This window comes from Anas acuta, chromosome 27 (assembly GCF_963932015.1).
Source record: "Anas acuta chromosome 27, bAnaAcu1.1, whole genome shotgun sequence".
Classification (NCBI taxonomy): Eukaryota; Metazoa; Chordata; class Aves; order Anseriformes; family Anatidae; genus Anas; species Anas acuta.
The window spans coordinates 2,928,789-2,948,545 of NC_089005.1; the positions used below are offsets into that span (position 1 = coordinate 2,928,789).

Genomic DNA, 19,757 nt, shown 5'->3' on the forward strand with positions numbered 1-19,757 from the left:
ACAAAATATCAATAAAGCATTTCCAGTACTTACTGCTACCTCCAGTGGAAAGAAAGCTGCCTCAGTTGTCCCACAGGACGAAGCCTCCCGTTGTGTTTGCCTGCTGTCTGCCGGTGTGATGCCTGGCAGCTGGGCGCCCTCCTTGCTGTTCCAAACGTGCTGCTTAACTCAAAGCCCTAGGATCAAAAACCAAAAGTAAAGAATAATTCAGGTTTTGTATACCCAAGATATTCATACAGAGGGGTAGCATTCACTTTACCAACAAGTTAACATTTTTTCAGGCTTTGGGCATAGGAGGAACTAAAACCAGCTGCTGGTTAGATTTTAGATCATCCTTTCCTTAAATTGCTTCCAAGAGGTAGAACACTGTGAAGCCACAAGCATAAAATTGTGCAATTAGCTTAGCTCAGCTCATGGAGATAAATCAGGTGGCTTGTGACACGTTTGACTTGAACCAACTTTCTGTAAGAAAAAACTTTTTATTGCTCTTTGGTACGAGAGGCCTTTCGCAGGAATTTACAGCCATTGTTTCTCTTCCATTATCATGTGGCTTTCTGTCTCTCCAGCCTAGCTATTGTCATAGCATTTTCCATCCAAGGATTCAAATTACTTTACAAACATTAATTACATCATTCAACTGCCTTAAGGAACCTGTGTAGTGGTTAGAGAACAGGGCTGAAAGTCAGGACTTCTGAATGCTATTTCTGGCTCCGCATTGACTCACGCTATAATCTTGATTAATTTATTTCTGACTCAGAAACTTTAATAGTCCCACTTTGCTGATAAATATTCATGCCACAGGTATTACGGCAGATGCTTCCTGAATGATGGAGACGACAAGTACGCGTGATGCTAGCCCGTGACTGGTAGGATTGCAAAGCAGGATGGGGCTCCCTCGGCAGGTTTCCTATTCAGAATTGTGAGTAGCTCAGGGTTCTGTCTCAATCTAGAACGCCTCTGTGGCCTTCTACCTGTAAACAGAGGTTTTCTTAAGCTATCTAAATTATCGTCACTTTCTCACTACATAGAACGAATTCTGTTCCAGTGATATCCAAGTAACATCCAGCTTTTCCATGAGATCAGATGTTTGCTACAGTCAAGAAGCGTACACAGTCGATTTTGTGAGAAGGGTCAGCGTTACCCGAGGGGGATTTCAAATCTCCACATGTCAACGTTTGGATGCTTGTTAGCATAGTTCGTCTTCTGATGAACAGAAGATTAAAAAATAATCTAATAATCTAGTCTGACGTAACTGTGGCAATTGCAAATACGTGGTTGAAAAAGTTCAGACAAGTGATTTGTTTTTGCATGTGTAATAGGGAGATAAAAATACATGAACAGAAATGGGTTTGTGTGACTTAATTTCAGTCTGAAAGCATTACTGATACCAAACTCCTAGCGTGAGTAAAGTTACAAAAACCAAAAACAAACAGAAAAACAGTGACACTTCCCCTTCCTTATATTTTCATGCTGCCAGTGGGATGGGTTTGTGATGTCGGGAAGGGAAATGCTGGCGTGTTTTTGTGTGGGATGGGGCTGTTACTGAGCTCCACCAAGATTCTAGGCCTCAGAACATACCCTGAAGTGTAAACAATGTCCAATGGAATGAAGTTTGTAAAACAGAATTCTTGAGAAGAAAAGGCAAATTAAATTATCATCTGTGCTGAGGTTAGTCTCTGGATCTTTTTGCAAGAGGATGACAATGAAAAAGATTAGAAACTGAAGAATCCTAGGAAAGGTTCTGTTACCTTCAGTACAGAATATCTATGGAAGCTCACTCTGCCTTGACGAATTGATGTGCCTGATTTTCAAGATAACATTGATTTATCTTGAAAACTAAGTGATGTAAAACCTGTCTATGTCTGATCATTTCACAGAAGCTTAGAATACGTAATTGGTACAGAAGCTACTCTTGTGTGACTGTAGAAACCTCAGCAGGGTGAGGTAGAGGTTTGCATCTGTATTTCATTGCATTTTCAAATCTTTTCCTTAGAAATTCACTTATTCCCATTCTCAGTACAGCAGCAGGTGCATCAATAGCCTGAGGTTGTCTCTCATTTTCATACTGAAAGAAGGCTGTGGCACGCAAAGCAGTATTTTCACTTTTTATAGCTGTATTTCTGCGAGTCCTGGCTGAGAACAGCTCCAGTTTTGTTCTACAGGTGCCATCTCTGCCTTAACGCCTGCCAATATTTAAAAAAAATAAAAATGCTGTGCACTTTGCTGACTTGTGCTAGATCTCAGAAAAGTTTATTTGGCTGCTGAGCGCTGTCGCTTCAGAGAGGTTTTACTTTTAAAGACGGTTATTTCATTCGGGGAGCCTTGCCTGTATTTCCTGGACCTCCTGGTTTAGCTGGCTTTAACTGATTCGAGGCCAAAGGAAGCTGGACGGGAGGGGAAGGAAGTTTTTGGGGACTCACACACCTGCACCATGCAGGTTTGACGGGTTACCTCACAGCTGGGTTACCTCACAACTGCCGCAGCCTCTCCTGAGGAGACTTTTTGGGAGCCTGGGTGGGCACCCAGCTGTGGAACTGTGGAGGCTGCTGCTGCCCTCTGCAAGCATAACTCGAGCCAGGGCAGCCCACAGGGGGTCTCTGTGACCCCCTCAGGCAGATGGGGCTCCCTTGCAGCCTCCCCTTCACAGACCTCTTCTTCCTTCTCTCCCCTCGCAGCCTCCTCTCACAGCCCTCCATCCACACATTGCCTCCCTTCCCCTCACAGCTCTCCATTCCCTCACAGCCCTCCCTCCCCTTCCTTCCCCTCACGGTGCCTTCTCCCTTCACAGCCTCCTCTCCCCTCACAGCCCCCAACAGGCTTCCCTACCCAGTCCTCCCTTCCCCTCACAACCCTCCATCCTCTCCTCTTCCCTCGCAGTTTTCCCTTCCCCTCGAAGCTCTCCTTCCCTCCCCAAACGTCCCTTCTCCACACAACCTCCCCTCCCCTCACATCCTCCTCCTCTCACAGTCCTCCCCTTCCCCTCACAGTCCTCCCCCTCCCCACAGGGTCCCCTCCCCTCACAGTCCTCCCCCTCCCCACATGGTCCCCTCCCCACATGGTCCCCTCCCCTCACAGCCCTCCATCTCCTCTTCTTCCCTCACAGTTCTCTCTCCCCTTACACTCCTCCCTTCCCCTCACAGCCCGCCATCCCTCCCCACAGCGCCCCTTCCCCTCACAACGCCCCTTCCCCTCACAACCTCCCCTCCCACCCTCCCTCCCCTCATGGCTTCTCGTCCCCTCACAGCCCTCCCCCTCCTCACAAGGTCCCCTCCCCTCCCAGCTCTCCATCTCCTCCTCTTCCCTTACAGCTCTCTCTTCCCTCACACTCCTCCATCTCCTCCCTTTCCCTCACAGCCCTCCTCTCCCCTCACACCCTCCCCCATCTTCCCTCCCCTCCCTCCCTCCCCTCCCCGCCCCCAGCCCCGCCCCCAGCCCCATGCCGCCCCGCACGCTCCCCTCCGCCAGCTGCGCATGCGCGGGGTAAGGCGGGAGGGGGGGAGCGGGACGCGGGGCGCGTCGGGCGCATGCGCAGCGGCTCTCAGGGGGCGGGCGGCGGGGCCGGGCCGGGCCGGGCCGTGCTCGCTGTGGTGTCGTCGCGCCAGCCCCAACGGCCCCGCGTCCCTCCGCCGCCGCCATGTCCTGCCCTCAGGAGCCGCGGCCCGGCAGCAACAACAACAACAACAGCCCAGGAAGCGAGCCGGGCCTCAACAGTGAGTGAGGGTTGTGAGGGGGGGGGCGCTGAGGGGATGCGGGGCCTCAGGGAGCCCGGGTTCTGTGGGGTTGGGGGGTGTGGGGGGGGCTGAGGGGAGAGCTCGGGGTGCTGGGGGCTGAGGGGGGAGGGAGCTGAGGGGGAGCGGCCCCAGAGAGCTGAGGGGGTTTGGAGGAGATTTGGGGTGGGAGGGGGGGTTGGGGAAATAGGGGAAGGGTTTGGGGTCGGAGGAGGGGGTTTGGGGTGGTAGGAGGGGATTTGGGGTCGTATGGGGGGGTTGGGGTGGCAGCAGGGGGGTTGGGGTCGGAGGACAGGGTTTGGGGTTGTAGGGGCGGGTTTGGGGGCACAGGAGGAGATTTGGGGTCGTAGGAGTCGGTTTGGGGTCGCATGGGGGGTTTTGGGGTCGCATGGAAGGTTTTGGAGACTCAGGAGGGGATTTGGGGTGTAGAGGCAGGTTTGGGGGCGCAGGGGTGGGTTTGGGGGCACAGAATCCCAGAGTGGCCAAGATGGGAAGGGACAGCTGGCATCACCTAGTCCGACCCCCTGCCGAGCAGGATCACCTCGAGCAGGATGACACCCAGGTGGGTTTCAGATATCTCCAGAGGAGGAGACCCCACAGCCTCTCTGGGCAGCCCGTCCCAGTGCTCTGCCCCCCTGACAGTAAAGAAGCGATCGCAGGGAGCAGCTTTGGGCAGGTTTTGGGGCGGCAGGGGCAGCTCTGGGGTCGCACTGAGTTTACCCAGCGGCTGGCAGTGGAGCTGGGGCTGCAGCAGGGCAGGGGGAGGAGCGTGCCTGTGGGAATGAGTTTATTCAGGGGCTGAGTCAATAGCACTGACGTGAGCTCCTTTCCTCTATATCCGGCATCGCTGTCAGCTGCTCTGCTGCATCCTTTTGTTCCCAGGGTGACACCGGCAGGGCACATCTATGGGGTTTCTGTGGGCTCTGGTGCTTTGGGCAGCTCCCTTTCACGCGTGTGAAACAGGCTCTTCAGTGGGGCTGTTCGTTTGCTCCCAGTTATTAAGGATGCCTCGGCTGGAGGGGTGGATAGATGGTGTGAATGGTTAGCTGTTGGCTTCGTGGTTTACAGTGAAGTCAAACCGACAAAAAAATCCCTTGATTAATCTCCTGTGACTTGATGGGAATTGGGCTAGAGAAGAATAAACCCTGCCTGTGTGTTAAGGCTGTTCTTGTGCCACGGTAACGTTGCACCTTGTGATAACGAGCACACTTCACAACAAAACACTCACCTGAGTAAAACAGGCACTTACAGCGAGTTATTCAGGCCGATTGGCACACTGAAACATCAATTTTCTGTCCTAAATTTACATCATGCCTAGTGCCCAGCTCCGTGCTTTATTCTCAGTTTGTAAATCGCCGTCTTTGATCCTGTATTTTGATCTTTCCATCTTGTTTTCTGTCGGTGCGGGAGCTCGCCCTGTGGGACACGTAACCTGCGGGAAGGTGGGAGCAGCGAGCGGAGCTGCGCGCCTGGGCTGGGTCTGCCCACGGGGATCTTGCTGCTGGGTCAGCGCGTACGGGCTTAGCTAAATCAATGTGATTACTGGAGGTGGTGAGCACAAGGTATGAGAGGAAATATTCAGTCGGCTGCGCTCGGCGAACAAAACAAACGCCACCCATGGGCTCCGTGGGGGCTTAGCGCTGCTTTCAGGCGGGCAGCAGCTCCACAATGCGCGGCGTTCCAGGGGCTTTTTCTGCCATTATATAAGCGCTGCAGTGACCCTGCTCAGGCTAATGAGTTCGGACACTTATTCATTTTGTTCTGCGTGCCGTCCGTGCGTGTTTGAGGCCTTCCATTCAGAGATGTCCCAGCACTTGAACTGAAGGGCAGGAGACGTTTGGGTTCACGAGAAAATAAAAATAAAAACCCCAAACCCAACCTCGCGTGCTTTGGGTGCTTCCTACGTTTTAATTATTATAAGGCTCTGTTACATATTGACAAAAAAGCAATCCCACCTTAGGCAGGAACTCATCCACCTCTGTCGCGGAGAACTTGTTAATAATTACAGTTTTGGGGATCTGAGCAGCTTTCTTTTTGTTAAAGGCACACTGTTGTAGAAGTGGTAGTTTTGAGTTTATTCAGACTGATCATGGCTCAGGCTTCTTGTGAGCTACTAGCTTGGAATATCTTTATTTCTACGATTTTATATGCAGAAAGTATTTTTAAACCATAGTTTTATAAATAAATGAATAAAACTATATAAATATATGCAATATTTATCTATTTTGTATCATATCTTTATTTAAAAAGTCTTTCTACCCCCAAGTAAAATCTCAGACTGCATGGACAATCTGACAGCCCCTCTCCTGCACTTTCAGCTACTTTTGCTTAGAATTTCCACCACTTAGGTAGAAGTGAACGTTGTAAGGTCACACTTCTGATTTATTTTCTTCCCAAAGCAGTTGGATTTCTCTGTTTAGGAGAAACCTGTGTGTGCAGGATGGCCGCGTGCCAGATGACAGCCTATTGATGCTGCAGTTTTGCAACAGGATTTAGGAGGACTTGCCTATTAACTGACTTAATGCTGCTGCATAAGACCTACTTAAATCCTGCTCCAGGACTTGTTTGTACGTGAGGAGTCCTGCGCCCGCATGGAGACCCGCTGACTTCATTAGGGTCTTGCCCAATTGCCTACACAAATGGGACTTTTTTTTTTTTTTTTTTAAGACAAATGTGTAGCTGATACCCAACTTTATTTATGTTTTAGTAAGAAAATCTGCCTGAATATCTCAGAAAAGCAATTGTGGAAGTGGCGTTAGTGTTCAAAAATCTAAATTTTTGTTAATGTTTTTCTTACTTAGACAACAAAAAAATTTCATTGTTTTTAGAGATGTCTGCCAGGAAAAAAGAGGAGACATTTGGGGTGTGTATAGCAACTCCTTATGGAATTGCATACTTTTTGTTAACTAAAGACTTCGTATTAAAAGGCTAATAGAAATATATATTTTTAAGAATTTTCTAGCAAAAACTAGTATTTAGTTGTTTTTTGTATTATGTAGATGATCTGAATGCTGTCTCACTAAATTTAGGAGAAATATTTCACCTTTTCACAGGCACCTTTTAAGCTTCTTCAAAATCCTTAAAATAAGAAAAATAGTAAGCGTGTAAAAAGGTTAATTTCTTTAATTTATAGCTAACTACAAAAAAATCAGTCAGTATACATCCATTCCTAATGGAATGGTGAGCATTAGACCTTGGGCAAATAATTTTGGAGTGAAATACTGTTCCTGTAAGCAGGTTTGGGATTTTTTTTCTTTCCCAGAGTGTGCGGTACGTGATTTGGGAAGGGAGGAAAAAGCAAACTGGGGAAGTTGAGTTAAACACCCACCTGAGAACGCCCCGTGCTGCCGTATTTCCAGCTCGGCAGTAAAATGGGAGAGGTGGTGGAGCTGAGCGTTCTCCTGTGGGTGATTACCATAACGAACTCGGAGCTGGAGAAGAGCTGGGGCAGCTTCTCTCTTCTCTCCCTGCTTTGCTCCAGGTGCTGATCCCTCCAACCGGGGGCTGCCAACCCCTGGGGCTCACCGGCTCCCGCTCACAAACCGGTTGTGATTCCCCTGGGAGGATGTAGCGTGTTTTTGCTCGGTGCCAGATGAGGCTTCCCCGCGTGTGTTAGGACTCATTAAAAGTGAGGTCAGATGGGGAACGTGCTGCTCGTCATGTAAACTACTGCCTGCCTCGTCGGGGCTCTTTGCTCACGGATAATTTGTCTGTTCTTCCTAGCGTGGCCGTCACGTGTGTTAGATAAAGGGCAGATTCTCTCAGTCCAGGGTAATCTTCGTGCACAAATAAAATCCCCACTGATGTTAAGGACCGTGGAGGGTTGGTAGCTGCAGCCAGTTCTGATCGCCTTCCCCTGGGCTTTCATCTGCCTGTGACTGCTGTTACAAGAAGTGCTCTCCTCACACGTTTGCCCTGTGTTCTTCTCACGTTTTATCACTCTGCTCTGTTTCAATATCAGGCGTCTTTGCAGTTCCTGAGCGTTAGGATTCCCAACAGATGCTCCCTGCTCCAGCGTGGCTCTAGGAGAGCCTTCACCTTTCTGGCCTGCCTTCGACCAGCAGCTGCCAGCTGCCTTTCTGCAGGTGCTGCCCCTCCTTCTCTGCACAGCTACAAGACAAACCTACTTTCCTCGCCAGGTTCTTGAAATGGTTGGAATTTGAAATGTAGACAGCAGCAATCAGCAGAAATCTGCAATAATACAGTTTCGTGCTGATTAGTCAAAGCAAAGGCTGCCTTTCCCAGCTGACGAGGATCTGGAAAGCCCAGTATGTGGTGCGGAGCTGGTGTGCTTGGCGTGATTGTAGGCAGGCTCTGTGCACGCCCTAAATTCCTTGTTTGTGAATGCAGCTTGGGGAAACCAGGCTCTAAACCACCGGGACTCCGAAGGGGATGATGCTTCCATGGCCATCAGCATAATGGCTTTGTTAGCAATCGATACTAAGGAGGAGCTCTGGTCGGGCTTCACAAAATCAAGCTGGAAATAGGTGAACACATCAGGGTGCACGCTCCTTCCCCTGTCACTGGGACAGTTCCCAGAGCCAAAATGTTGCTGTACGAACAAGTGGAGGCACAATACCAGATTCCACAGTCAGGAACTTGGTATTGAAATTCAGAACCTTTGCAAGTATTTAAAAAAAAATAGTTTCACCTCTTGTTTTCATATTTTTAAGCTTTCTTGTTCTTAAATATCGTTACTTCTTTAGGAAAGGCATCAAAACTAAAAGGAGCTGGAAGCGTTCACTGTCAGACAGCCTAAGTTGAAGTCCCCAGGAGTCGTGACACGTGTGAGGCCATTATCTGACCGATGATGGGAAATGTTGCACTGAAAGCAGTGTGCTTTTGAGAAATGGGAGATCTTTCCCCTCCCTAATGATGGTTGTCCACCGTGAAGGCATTATTTCTGCTCCACAGGCTGTGCCGCGTGGAACAGAACCGGCGTTTGTGCTGGGGAAGATGCTGTGACCTCCCTGAGAGGGTACAGGAACTTCTGAGATGGTGGAATTACGAGGCCGTGTTTCGTAACGTGCTGATGGTGTTTCAAGTCGTTTGTTGTGTTCGTGGCTCTTTTCTGATGATATATTTGAGGTGGTGGGGGCATCAAATGCAGAGTTACGTAGAAGGTTTATTAACACTCTGATTGATGAGCAGAAACAACGTTTAAAGCCCTCCTAGCTTCCCTAACGATATTGCATGGCAAAATGAAATGTCCGAAGGTCCTAACTGCAAATATTTTCCAACACAGAGCCTTAAAACGTTGCTAAATGTCAGAATTTTGTAACACGGGTAAAGGCAGTGTGCAAGTCAGTAAGTGAAGCAGTAACTGCAGAAAGAAGTCTGTCGGCTGTTTGAGGCGCTCGGCGTGCTCCGATAAATGAAGGTTGGACGGTCAAATGGTGCTTGTTGTGTTCCTTAGAGAGAAGGCTGGAATTGCAGTCGGGTAGGGAACACATCTAAATATTTGGAGCAGAGAGAAGGGTGGGGATCTCTTTTATCTTTAGCCCTCAGGGCATTGAATAATAAGAATATTTCCAAAACATATGAATTAAAACATGTCCCTTCCCAACATTCTGGCAAATACTGTTTCTCCTGTAGTTTATCAGCACGTTAAATGGCAAACTGGAGCATGAGAGGCTTCGTCTAAATGCCAGGGAGCAATGTGGGGCTGCCTGGGGAGGCCGTGGGGTCTCCGTGGGGGTCTGCAGAGGCTGCCTGGGCAAGGCTCCCTGCTCTGGGTGGCCCTGCTGCAGCCAGGGCTGCCTCCAGCCTCAGCCAGCCCGTGAAATTAATGTGAGGTCATGGAAAAAAAGAAAATAAAAATATTCAACCTTAAGTACAGAGAATGTGAATTGTGTTAGCATCTCCTAAGTGACCAAAACATCTGCTCTCTTTTGTCCGATCTCAGCGCACACATGGGTATTCCATAGTTACTAAAAATAAATCCAAACCTCAGCTTGTTGAACAGGTAGGCTGCGTGCTCTTTGCTGGCTGAGGAAAGGAGGGGAAAAGAAGGGCCAAAAAAAGCTGAACCGATGGCACGGAAATCAACTCAGTACCTGTGAAGGTTCTGGTTTTCCCACAGTTCTTCACTTTGTCTTATTTGTAGTGAAATCTTTTCATCTAACAGCTGCGAGGTGGATGTTAGCGTGGTGCTTGGGCTGTGCTGACCTTGAGCTTGTGCTGGTTGGAGTTGTGTGACCCAGCTCCGAAGGCTATAGCCGGGTAGGGTGGATGGCAGGTGGCACTGGAGAGGAGGCTGCTTTCCTATCAGACCAGGGCAAGAAAGTAGAACAGGGACTGATTTTCTTATTTTTAAAGGATTTTTGTATTGTATGATTTTTATACAACTAAATCAGGGGCTGGCTTGGAGATGAGAGCTATTGGAAGTGCAGGAGAATATGAAACCGCAGATGGGGGACTTGTAAAGAAGGAGGGCTGGGGGGTGAAAACTTCGTTGGAAAAGGAACGTAGAACAGGGAGGTGGAGTGATTGACGTAATGAAGTGATACCAGGAGGAGGGAAGCCTCAAACTAGGGAGAGAAAGAGAAATTTGGCCTGTCAAAGTATTAATGGTGGCACCAGGAGTAGCTGCAGTGCTAAACAGCAGCCTCAGGTTTGGGGGCGTTCCTTCAGAGCCAGGAAGAAGCACGTCGCCTCGCCCTCGGCGTGTTTGTGAGCTCCTTCCCAGCACTGTATGTTATCTGAATTCGCCACGGTCCTGGGCCTTTTTGCTGCGTGTCATTGATAAACTTTAAGATGGGTTTTAGTTTCCCTGCTTTTAATGAAATGATGTCTGGCTGGCCTGACAGGTTCCTGGGTGGAGTTGCAGATGAACGGCAACGGCAATAGCAACGATAATGGCAACGGGAAGAACGGAGGCCTGGAACACGTCCCCTCGTCATCCTCCATCCACAATGGAGACATGGAAAAAATCCTTCTGGACGCCCAGCACGAATCAGGACAGAGCAGCTCCAGAGGTAGTTCCCACTGTGACAGGTAAAGAAATGCTTGCTATCCTGCACACAACTCATTGCAGGTTTTCTCCTGTAGCTGTTAAATGAGGGGTAAAGTTTGTTCTCAGGTCAGGATTGTCATGCTTCAGCATGCTTGCTTTCTCTTGCCTATCAAACAAGTCATTTCCCTTGAAAAATAAGTTGTGTTTCAGAAAGGTAAGGGCTCTAGGAGCAGGGAGCTCACATCTGCACCGCAGTTAAATTTCTCGTTGTCATAAATCATACAGGGTATGAAATGCATTAATTTTTCTGGCACGTTAGTAATAATGTAATGTATGCATGCTTTATATTTAGCCAAGCGTAATAAAATGTATCACTGGACTTGGCAGAAGGATTTCTGGAATTTGTACGCCTTGCTTTCAATATCCTGCAGTTTTTTCATGTGTAGGCAAAATAATTTTGCCTAACAGTATAACCCCATGAGACTCATGTGAGCATTATGATGTTCTTATTTGTTCATTATACCTTTCCCTCAAAGGTTTTGGGCCAGCTTTGGAGATCCGTGAGCGGTTTCTATATATAATTTTAGGTGTCCATCTGCTTATGCCTCCTTTGGATTTGCTAAATGACTGCTAACTGTCATGTCTACTGTGCAGCTTATATAAGTGGGTGATCAGAAATAAAAGCTATTTAAAATTAGTTAGGCCTGATTTAATTACTGACTGTAGTAGACAGTGCTTGAAAAAGATCCATACAAGTATTTCAAACAGAACTGTTTATTTTCTATTAAAATAACCATTTCTATGTTGATACGAAACTGCCAGTAGTTTAGTAGTATTCAGTCCAACCAGGAGTGTTTGCTAGATATTTTTTTCTACTTTTTTTTCTCCTACTAGCATAGAGGCTTTTTCCCCATTTTAAGTGAGTAAAGATAGATTGTATTCCTTTACTTAATTTTCCAGTTGTTAACTCTTAGGTAATTCTTTTCCCCTTTTCATAGGTGAAGAAGCATGCAAGGAAGGGGAGATATTTTGCTTTTTTTTTTTTTTTTTCTAAACAAGAAGTTACACTTAAGTGTGGGGTTCTGGGTTCTTTTTGGTTACTTCTAATGTAGCTGCTTCTAATGAAAACTTAAATTACAAAGATGCCCTTAGGAGTTGTAACGGGAGACCCATGTTGCTGCATCATACACTATATCACATTGTTCCTGACTTAAATTCTGCACTGTTTCCTTGGTTGACATAATTAGGTAATTAATTTCTTTTGAATAGATGACCAAATTTTTAATATTCACAATGAGGCTAACAAGCAGAATGCCTTCTTGCCAAGCATTAAGAGGTATTTTGATACGTAATGTTGCAGCTTGTATAGATATAAAGCTAATTTGCAATACTAGTAGCATTACCTAAAGCAAGGAAGGGATATGCATCTTTTGTGTAGCTGTTGAAGTTTTGGGCAATGCTTATTTTTGCTTCTGTGGAATGGCAGTCAACCCTGTTGAGACAGAGAGGATAATTAAAAAAAAAATAATAATGGAGAAGATAAGGGCTTTAAGGGCTCTTGGAAAACTTTGTTATTCTGGTGATTGTGACATGCAGAGTTGTGTAGTCTGTTAGTCATCTGAGTAGTGTGCAGAAGTGCATGTGGAAATGATTCAACTGAGATGCTATTTATGCTAATTGTTCTTTAGCTGACTGTGGTGTGACAAAAGTGACATAATGAAATCAATTTTTCTTTAGCCCTTCACCTCAAGATGATGGACAGATAACGTTTGATGTGGAAATGCACACAAGTAAAGACAGTAGTTCTCAGGTATTTTCTTCATTAACTCTTAAAATAAATTAAATTATTCATATTAAAGTTGTAAGTATTGTGTATAGATCATGTTTGTATATAGGTCAATATTAGGAGTTCCTGAGGGGCAGAGCAACCTCTGTCACTTTAGCAGGTTTTAAATCTTTTGTGTTTTACATGGCAGAATAAAAATATGTTAAACTTCTGCTCTCTAGTAATTTTTTTTTTTTTTTAATTCTCACTCTAAACTTGGCTGTTATGTGCGGTACAGCAAAACAAATTATTTAAATCTTATGTATTTAGAATTTGGAGGTGTTCTTTAGTCACTTGGGTAAGGCTGTTTACTAGTCTCGTGCTTTGTTCTTGCATATTTTTACCCCATCTTTTCCTTAATAAGAACTTCATGGAGTACTTCCCTGTAAATATGTGTAGTAAACTGCTTTTGTACATTCAAGCTTAGGTCAGTTTAACTAAATTACATTTTCTTCTAAGAAATTGTTTTCAGAATAAAACTTTATTAAATAAAAACACCTTCAGAATAAAACTTTATTAAATAAAAACACCTTCCAGAACAATTATTTTTAACTGATTTATGAATTATTTTTAACAACCAGGCAGAGATGGTAAACTGTAGGCTGTATTAATTGCAATTTTGACTTGTAGAGATGAATAGCTTTGGAGGGAGGGAAAAACGAGGCTCCATCTCTAAAGCTGGGAGATGCCCTGGTTAGTAGCACCAATGTTATTGTTTACCACTCTGCTCCTGCTCTGTGTGTCAAACCTGTTTTGGCTTTGGAACTGTTTATATTCCTGCACAAGATTTTAGGGTGTTTGGTGTATTGATGTATGGATCAATCAGCTCACATGACAGTGAGTAATCCTCATCGGGCAAACTGAGAGACTAATGCTGAACTCTTAGCTTGGCAATTTACTAGAATTTGCTGCCTTCAGCACTATAAATAAAAAGCAATCTGGGACAAGTGAAACCTTGCATTTGATTTTGTCTAAGAGCAGTGGGCCTGTTGCACTTGTGCCCTACAGAGGGCTAGCCACATGAAGGTGTTGGTTAGATCTGCCATCGCTGTTTTTTTGGATTGGATTGCTTCTGTTTTTGGTCTGATTCCCACTTCAATGTAAGTGGTGCATCTTAATTTACTGAAGGTTACTCAGGAAATTGTTTTAACTCTGAAGAAGAGTTTGTACCAAAGTCATCTTGTGCTAGCCAAGGAAATGGCATTCTCTGGCCTTCTTAGCAGATTTTTTTTTCTAATTCTGGTATCTAATGATGTAATGTTGACTCCTTGGGTCAAGAGAATTGCACTGAGTGCTTGGCTTTCCCTGCTGCTTCTGGGACGCACCCAGTAGAAGCCACTAGTTGCATGTAATCCAAATTTCAAATAACACCTTCAAAGAACTTTCTAATATTGTTTTGGAAACATTTTTATTTGGCTTTGTGCTTTACCTACATGTTGTATGCTTTCGATTAAATGCCATCAAATCAAAGTTTTTCACGTTCCTAAAAACTTTATTTAATGCATCAAGCTGGTTTGCTACGATTAGGATTAATATCACCACCACCCCTCCCCACAAAAAAAAGCCAACAACACAACCACAAACCAACTTTCTACTACGTTGAGGTCCTGGCTATAATAACCAAATTAGTGATATCCTGACCTCTGCAGATACTCCTTTTAGCATAAAATCTCTTCTAAATCATTGGTAGTCCAAGAACGCTTGCTTGTTTATCAGGTGCCGCCATTTGGTGCTTATCATTTTACTGCTGCTGTTGTTGTTCTCAATTTAACACCATGAGGAGGAGCCAACTGACTGTTACAAGGCTTGTCCAATGTGTATTTTCAGTCTGAAGAAGAAGCAGTAGAAGGAGAGAAAGAGTTGGAAGTCTTGAAGAAAAGTGCTAACTGGGTGTCAGACTGGTCGAGTAGGCCTGAAAACATTCCTCCCAAGTGAGTTATTTTTTTTTTAATGAATATTCCTTTATGTGAAAGAAGAATCACGAGTCTCACTTACATGCAATTACTCTGGCTGTCCAAATAATATCATCTAGGAAAAAAGACATAATGTCTTTGGGGAGTCTACAAAAAGTCAAAATGAAGTTTGAGAACCATAATAGCATCAAAATTACCTTTTACCTGAAAGTAATAGAAATCCACAGCAAGTTGATTACAAGGTTTCTTTACAAAATTGCAGTTACTGGGAGAGTTGGGCACTTGGAGCTGGGATTCATGGGATTTAGTTTGGGCTTATGAATGGAATAGTGTTGAGCAAGTGTCATAAATTCTCTGTACCTTTTTTTCTTTCTATGTAAAATATGTAATGTTCATCCACGGAAGGGGAAACGTTGAGCTCCTTGAATGCAAAGCATTTTTGTTAAAATAGAGGATGCTGTCTATATCTGGCAGACTTCTGTATCTCTGTTTGGAACAAAAAATGAGGCTCTTGCTAACAAATCACATCCTGAAATTCCCTCTCTCGGACCTACCTCTCTCTTCAGCTACTGCTCCCTTTGTCTCTATACTGTCTGTGTAAGTGGTCTCTCCACAATACCTCCTATTATTCTCTTTGATCCCTTACTCTGTGTAAAGGATCTCTTGCTTTGATCTCTAGCTCTTTGTACTTTAAAAAAAAATAAAGTTCCTACAGAGATCATTTGTGTGCAAAAAAAAAAAAAGAAAAAACACCAAAAAAAATTGTGTTAATTTTTCTCTCCTCCCCCTCTTCTTTCAGGGAATTTCATTTCAGACATCCTAAACGTTCAGTGTCTTTAAGTATGAGAAAAAGTGGAGCAATGAAAAAAGGTGGCATTTTCTCTGCAGAATTTCTTAAGGTTTTCATTCCATCTCTGTTCATATCTCACGTTTTGGCTTTGGGACTAGGGTAAGTATTAACATAATTCTCACTTCAACTTTTGCATCTGGCTTTGCTTTTCTGCTTTACTTGAATGTCAGGTGCTTGCTGAAAAGGGCTTTGTCTAGAATAACTAGAGTATTGTTGCACCTTGCTCAAGAAACTATGGTGCTTTCTTTTCCTTGAAATGCAGGAAAACTTTGCAGCACTTTGAATACTTAAATATCTGAAATACTGGATGTATCTTGGGAGATCAGCTGCTGTTCTGCTCAGCAATGTTTTCAGTGCCTGTGTAATCTGATGTAATCTCTGAGCTTGCTTAAGTTCTAACTTTATGTTTATCTGTCATATTCTGCAAAGGGGGCAGAGGCGTGTACTCAAAATATGTTTTTACTTCGCTTCATGTTTGTTTCTGGGGTGGGATTCGTGCGTCTCTAAGCTTCTGTAAACTATCGAGAGAATTAGGAGGATAGAATATATGAAAGTGTATTGTACAACATTTGTACTATTGCAAAATTGTACCTTTCTGCAGTGTGTTAGATGTTGCCTGGATGTATTTGGTAGAGGTCAGTGTTTGTGTAGATCCTCAGCAGCGTGTTAAAGCTCACCTCTTCCTTCTATTGGCAATACTTTGTTTTGTAATAATAATCTGAGTGTTGCTCAGCTGTTCAAGAGCCTCCTGTGTCAGGTACTCTATGGACAACACAGCTTTCAGGCTGGGGTTTTCAGATGAGCTTGGGACTGGAAGGAACCTGTTTTCACCGAGTGTAGGTAACATCAGTCCTTTTAGGCTTGTCTGAAAATCTCAGAATGAGTAATTTTACAAGACGAGAAGTGAAGTCTGTGGAAGAATCTGATCAAGCTTGAAAGACAGATCCCAGTAGCTAGGTGCATGAGGACTGTGTCAAAGCCAGGGAGTATTTCTGTGAAATACGCTATGCCTTATACTTTCTATTTCAGCATCTACATTGGGAAACGACTGACCACACCTTCAGCCAGCACTTATTGAAAGATGGAGTGCAAAACCTGGAAATCCACGTGACCTGTGAAGGTGTTTCTGTCTCATTTAGTACATTTGACTTGAGACCATTTTAAGCATGACCCTGACTTCACCCTTTCTTTACATATCCAGGTTTTTGCTAACTCTGGAATTGAGTATTGTGTTGGAACTCTGTTGAGGTGTTTCGCTATCCACATTCTTTTCCTCTCTCTTCCCATTCCCTTGCCTCTTGGCCTGCAAGACACGTCAGAGTTGCTGAACGGAGTTTACAACTGTCTATATGTTGCAAGGGCTTCTCTCAATGCAAAATGCCACCAGCAAGTTTTAATTTTCTCGGTGATGCTGTTGCCTCCTTAGTGCAACCTGACTTAAATTGCAGTTGTGCATGGTATGTTGACTGTATTCTAGTGATAAAACTAAGTATCTTTGAGGAAAATTACTGATTGGAGTGAAATTGACTTTTGTTTTGGAAAAACAAACTGGTTGTGAAACAAACTAAGAAATTACTGGCAATAAAAAAATAGTTAAATGAGCTTCTGGGGGAATTTATTTGACCCCCCTTACATTGGCTAACACGATTCAATTTGCAGGAGGCAAAGACTGCGTAAATTTTGAACTAGGATAACTTATTCCATCAGCGTATTTTAATATTAGATAATTGTTGTAATCTTGTCTTTTCTATGAAGTCAGCTCCTTATTCCTTGTAGGAAACCTGTCTGATGCCTAGAAGATATTAGAAAAAATTGCATTGTTTGCATGTGAAGAAGCTTTTCTTTTCCTTACCTGTTTTCTTAAGGGAAAATTTTAAATGTGAATTTTTCCTTTTAAACGTAGTTTAAAATTAAGGAAAAACCCAACAGCTGTAGGTGTATTTAGACTCTTGTGTAAAAGGATATGATTCTGTTTGTTGTGGAACCATTTACAATTATGATCATAGGGCAGTTTCGGAAGGTAAAGCGTTTGACCTATCTCTAAGGGGGACAATCTTGCAGGTGTGTAAAGATTCAGAAGTTGTAAAGCTCTGAAATGTCTTCTGCAAATGAGTTTTCAATATTCCTCTCATTGTTTACTGTACAATCTCCTCTGGGGATACATGGAATCTGAAAGTCACTCGTGATGTCTCATGTTAGCTAGACTTCTCACTAACGTCGTTGAACTTTTATCTTAGGGAACATTAAGCCTTGTCCTCCTTCAGTGACACTTCTTTTCAAAATGTGAAGCTTTAGTACCAAATTGTTACAAAGCATTGGGACGTTCATGTCCTTAAATAGATTTTATTGGATTTCAGAACATGTAGCATGACTCTGAAGGATAGAATACTCCTTTTTTATATATATATGAATATATAAAAAAAACCTATGGTATAGACTTTAATACTAAGTATTTAGGGAACCAATGCTAATTTTAAGACTAGCAAAATCTCATTTAAATAAAAACTTTAGGAGGCTGACTTGTAGAAAACGTTAAGCAAATGCAGTCAGCTAGTTGGAAGAGAACAGCTACCTGTGATTGTTTGCTTGCAGCAGATTTTAGAAAGTTGAATATTTGATATAGCAGTGATCGCTTGAAACAGTTGATACGTAGAAGCTAAATCCCAACCGAGATTCGGTTTAAAAGAGCTTAGGTAGCTCCCAGGAAGTAAAAAAGCTAAGCATAAATCCACTGCTAAACCGTATTTATTTTGATTCTCTACTTCTGAATGCTGTTAGAGAACGCTTCCAGGGTAAAAGAGCAGTCTAACAATTCTGGTGAAGACATCTGCTTTTTTCTTGTAGCTGTCGATGCTCGTGGCACTCGAGTGGCCTACCACTGGGTATTTGTTTCAAGGGTGGATGCTGGGTTTCGCCCAAAGGTGGGGAAGAGAGGGGGGACGTGGTGAGGGTGTTTTAGATCAAGTACATCACTTTACAGTCCTGAAAAACTGAGCGGACAGGGGAAAGGCTGAAACACTTTCAGTTCTAATTACAGCACCTTGTTTTGTACGGAAATTGGAATAGTGGGAAAATAGATTTTTACCGAGTAGGGAGAACTTATTCATCAACAAAAAATACCCCTTTGTAAAATAAAAGAGGATAATTCTTCAGAATATCTAATAGCTAATCTTGCAAGCTTGTGGCTAGAGTATCAACATAGTTTGTAATATTTGAAGGAGCCATGAAGAAAAATTGTAAAGACTGCAGCCGAGGAACGGATACGTGATCACGGTAACTTGCTGTGATACGATGCAGTATTTATTGATACCTGCTATAAGCTTTGGAGGAAAGTCTACAACTTTGAGTTTTACAATGAACAGAAACAGATTGTATAATTTGAAAAGGGGTTTCAACTATTGATAGTTGAGGTTTTGTTAAGATAAATGTTGTTTAAAAAGCTTTATACCTGTTTACAGTTTTGGAAAAAAAATGCAGGCTTCATTTTTCTTACATACAGTGAAAACTGGCCTACGATATTTGTAAATAGGATCAAGAAAAAAATGCATAAACTCGCACATTAAAAATGCAGCAGGCTAACTTAACTGCAGTAAATACATATTTACTTACAGTTTTAAAAAGTGAAAGCTGAAGATTATTAGAAACTCAAATTTTTTAATTGACATTTATTGAAATATTGGAGTTAACTGAGCCAAAGTGATTATGCATTCTTCATAAATTAGTTAGCACTTTGTAACATTATATACAGTTTACAGTACATGTATAAGTTGTAGCTTATAAACATTTTGTGCCATTAAAGCTCTCACAAAACTGGTTGTCTCAAATTACTTCATCCTGCGCCTTTCTTTCTCTTCTTTTAACAGGACTGCTTTGTAAAATGCTTAATGAAACTTGTATTCTGGGTTACACAAACATTGAAGCTGCTGCTTATAGACTGGAATCATTTTTTTAAAGATTGCTTTTTCTTTTTTGAACGACTCAAGGTTATTAGCTTCGTTTTCTAAAACACTTAATAAAAATTGTTCTGTTGTCACACCATACACCTGTGCCCCTCCCTCCAGCACCTTTTCAAGGAAAACTTCTAAAGCAAAGTAAGGTGGTGGCATATGAAATGTGAAGTCAAGTTGATGAGATTTTCTATAATTAGTCATCTCTACTGTACTCCTTGTATTTCTCTTCTTTTTCCTAATTCTGTTAAACTTGCAGATTAAAGAATAGGGGACGTAAGCCAGTTGGTAATTTGCCTCCAGGTTGTCGGTTCAAGCAGTGTTTGCTTTGAGAAGTATCATGTTGGAGGAGTGAAAAAATGTGAAATGTAATCATTCTGATGCTCTTACTGCCGGTTTTATTTAGCTATTATTTTTTCCTATGTTTTTAATGTAAAAATCGAGAATTTTTGTAAAATTAGCTCTTTTTTTTTTTTTTTTTGAGAGGAACGTGATTTATAAAGTTATAAATCCTACCTTAAGAAAGCTTAGATTTTGTG

General features: G+C 43.4%; 1 protein-coding gene across 1 annotated transcript; it reads left to right on the forward strand.

Moving 5' to 3' along the window:
• Positions 1-3,513: 3,513 nt before the first annotated feature.
• BNIP3L (BCL2 interacting protein 3 like) lies at positions 3,514-19,081 on the forward strand. Its single transcript, XM_068662198.1, has 6 exons — positions 3,514-3,710; positions 10,538-10,724; positions 12,421-12,493; positions 14,336-14,439; positions 15,221-15,370; positions 16,301-19,081. Exons 1-6 carry the CDS (start codon positions 3,635-3,637, stop codon positions 16,347-16,349), a joined length of 639 nt encoding a protein of 212 aa, XP_068518299.1. The 5' UTR covers positions 3,514-3,634; the 3' UTR covers positions 16,350-19,081.
• The last annotated feature ends 676 nt before the right edge of the window (positions 19,082-19,757 follow it).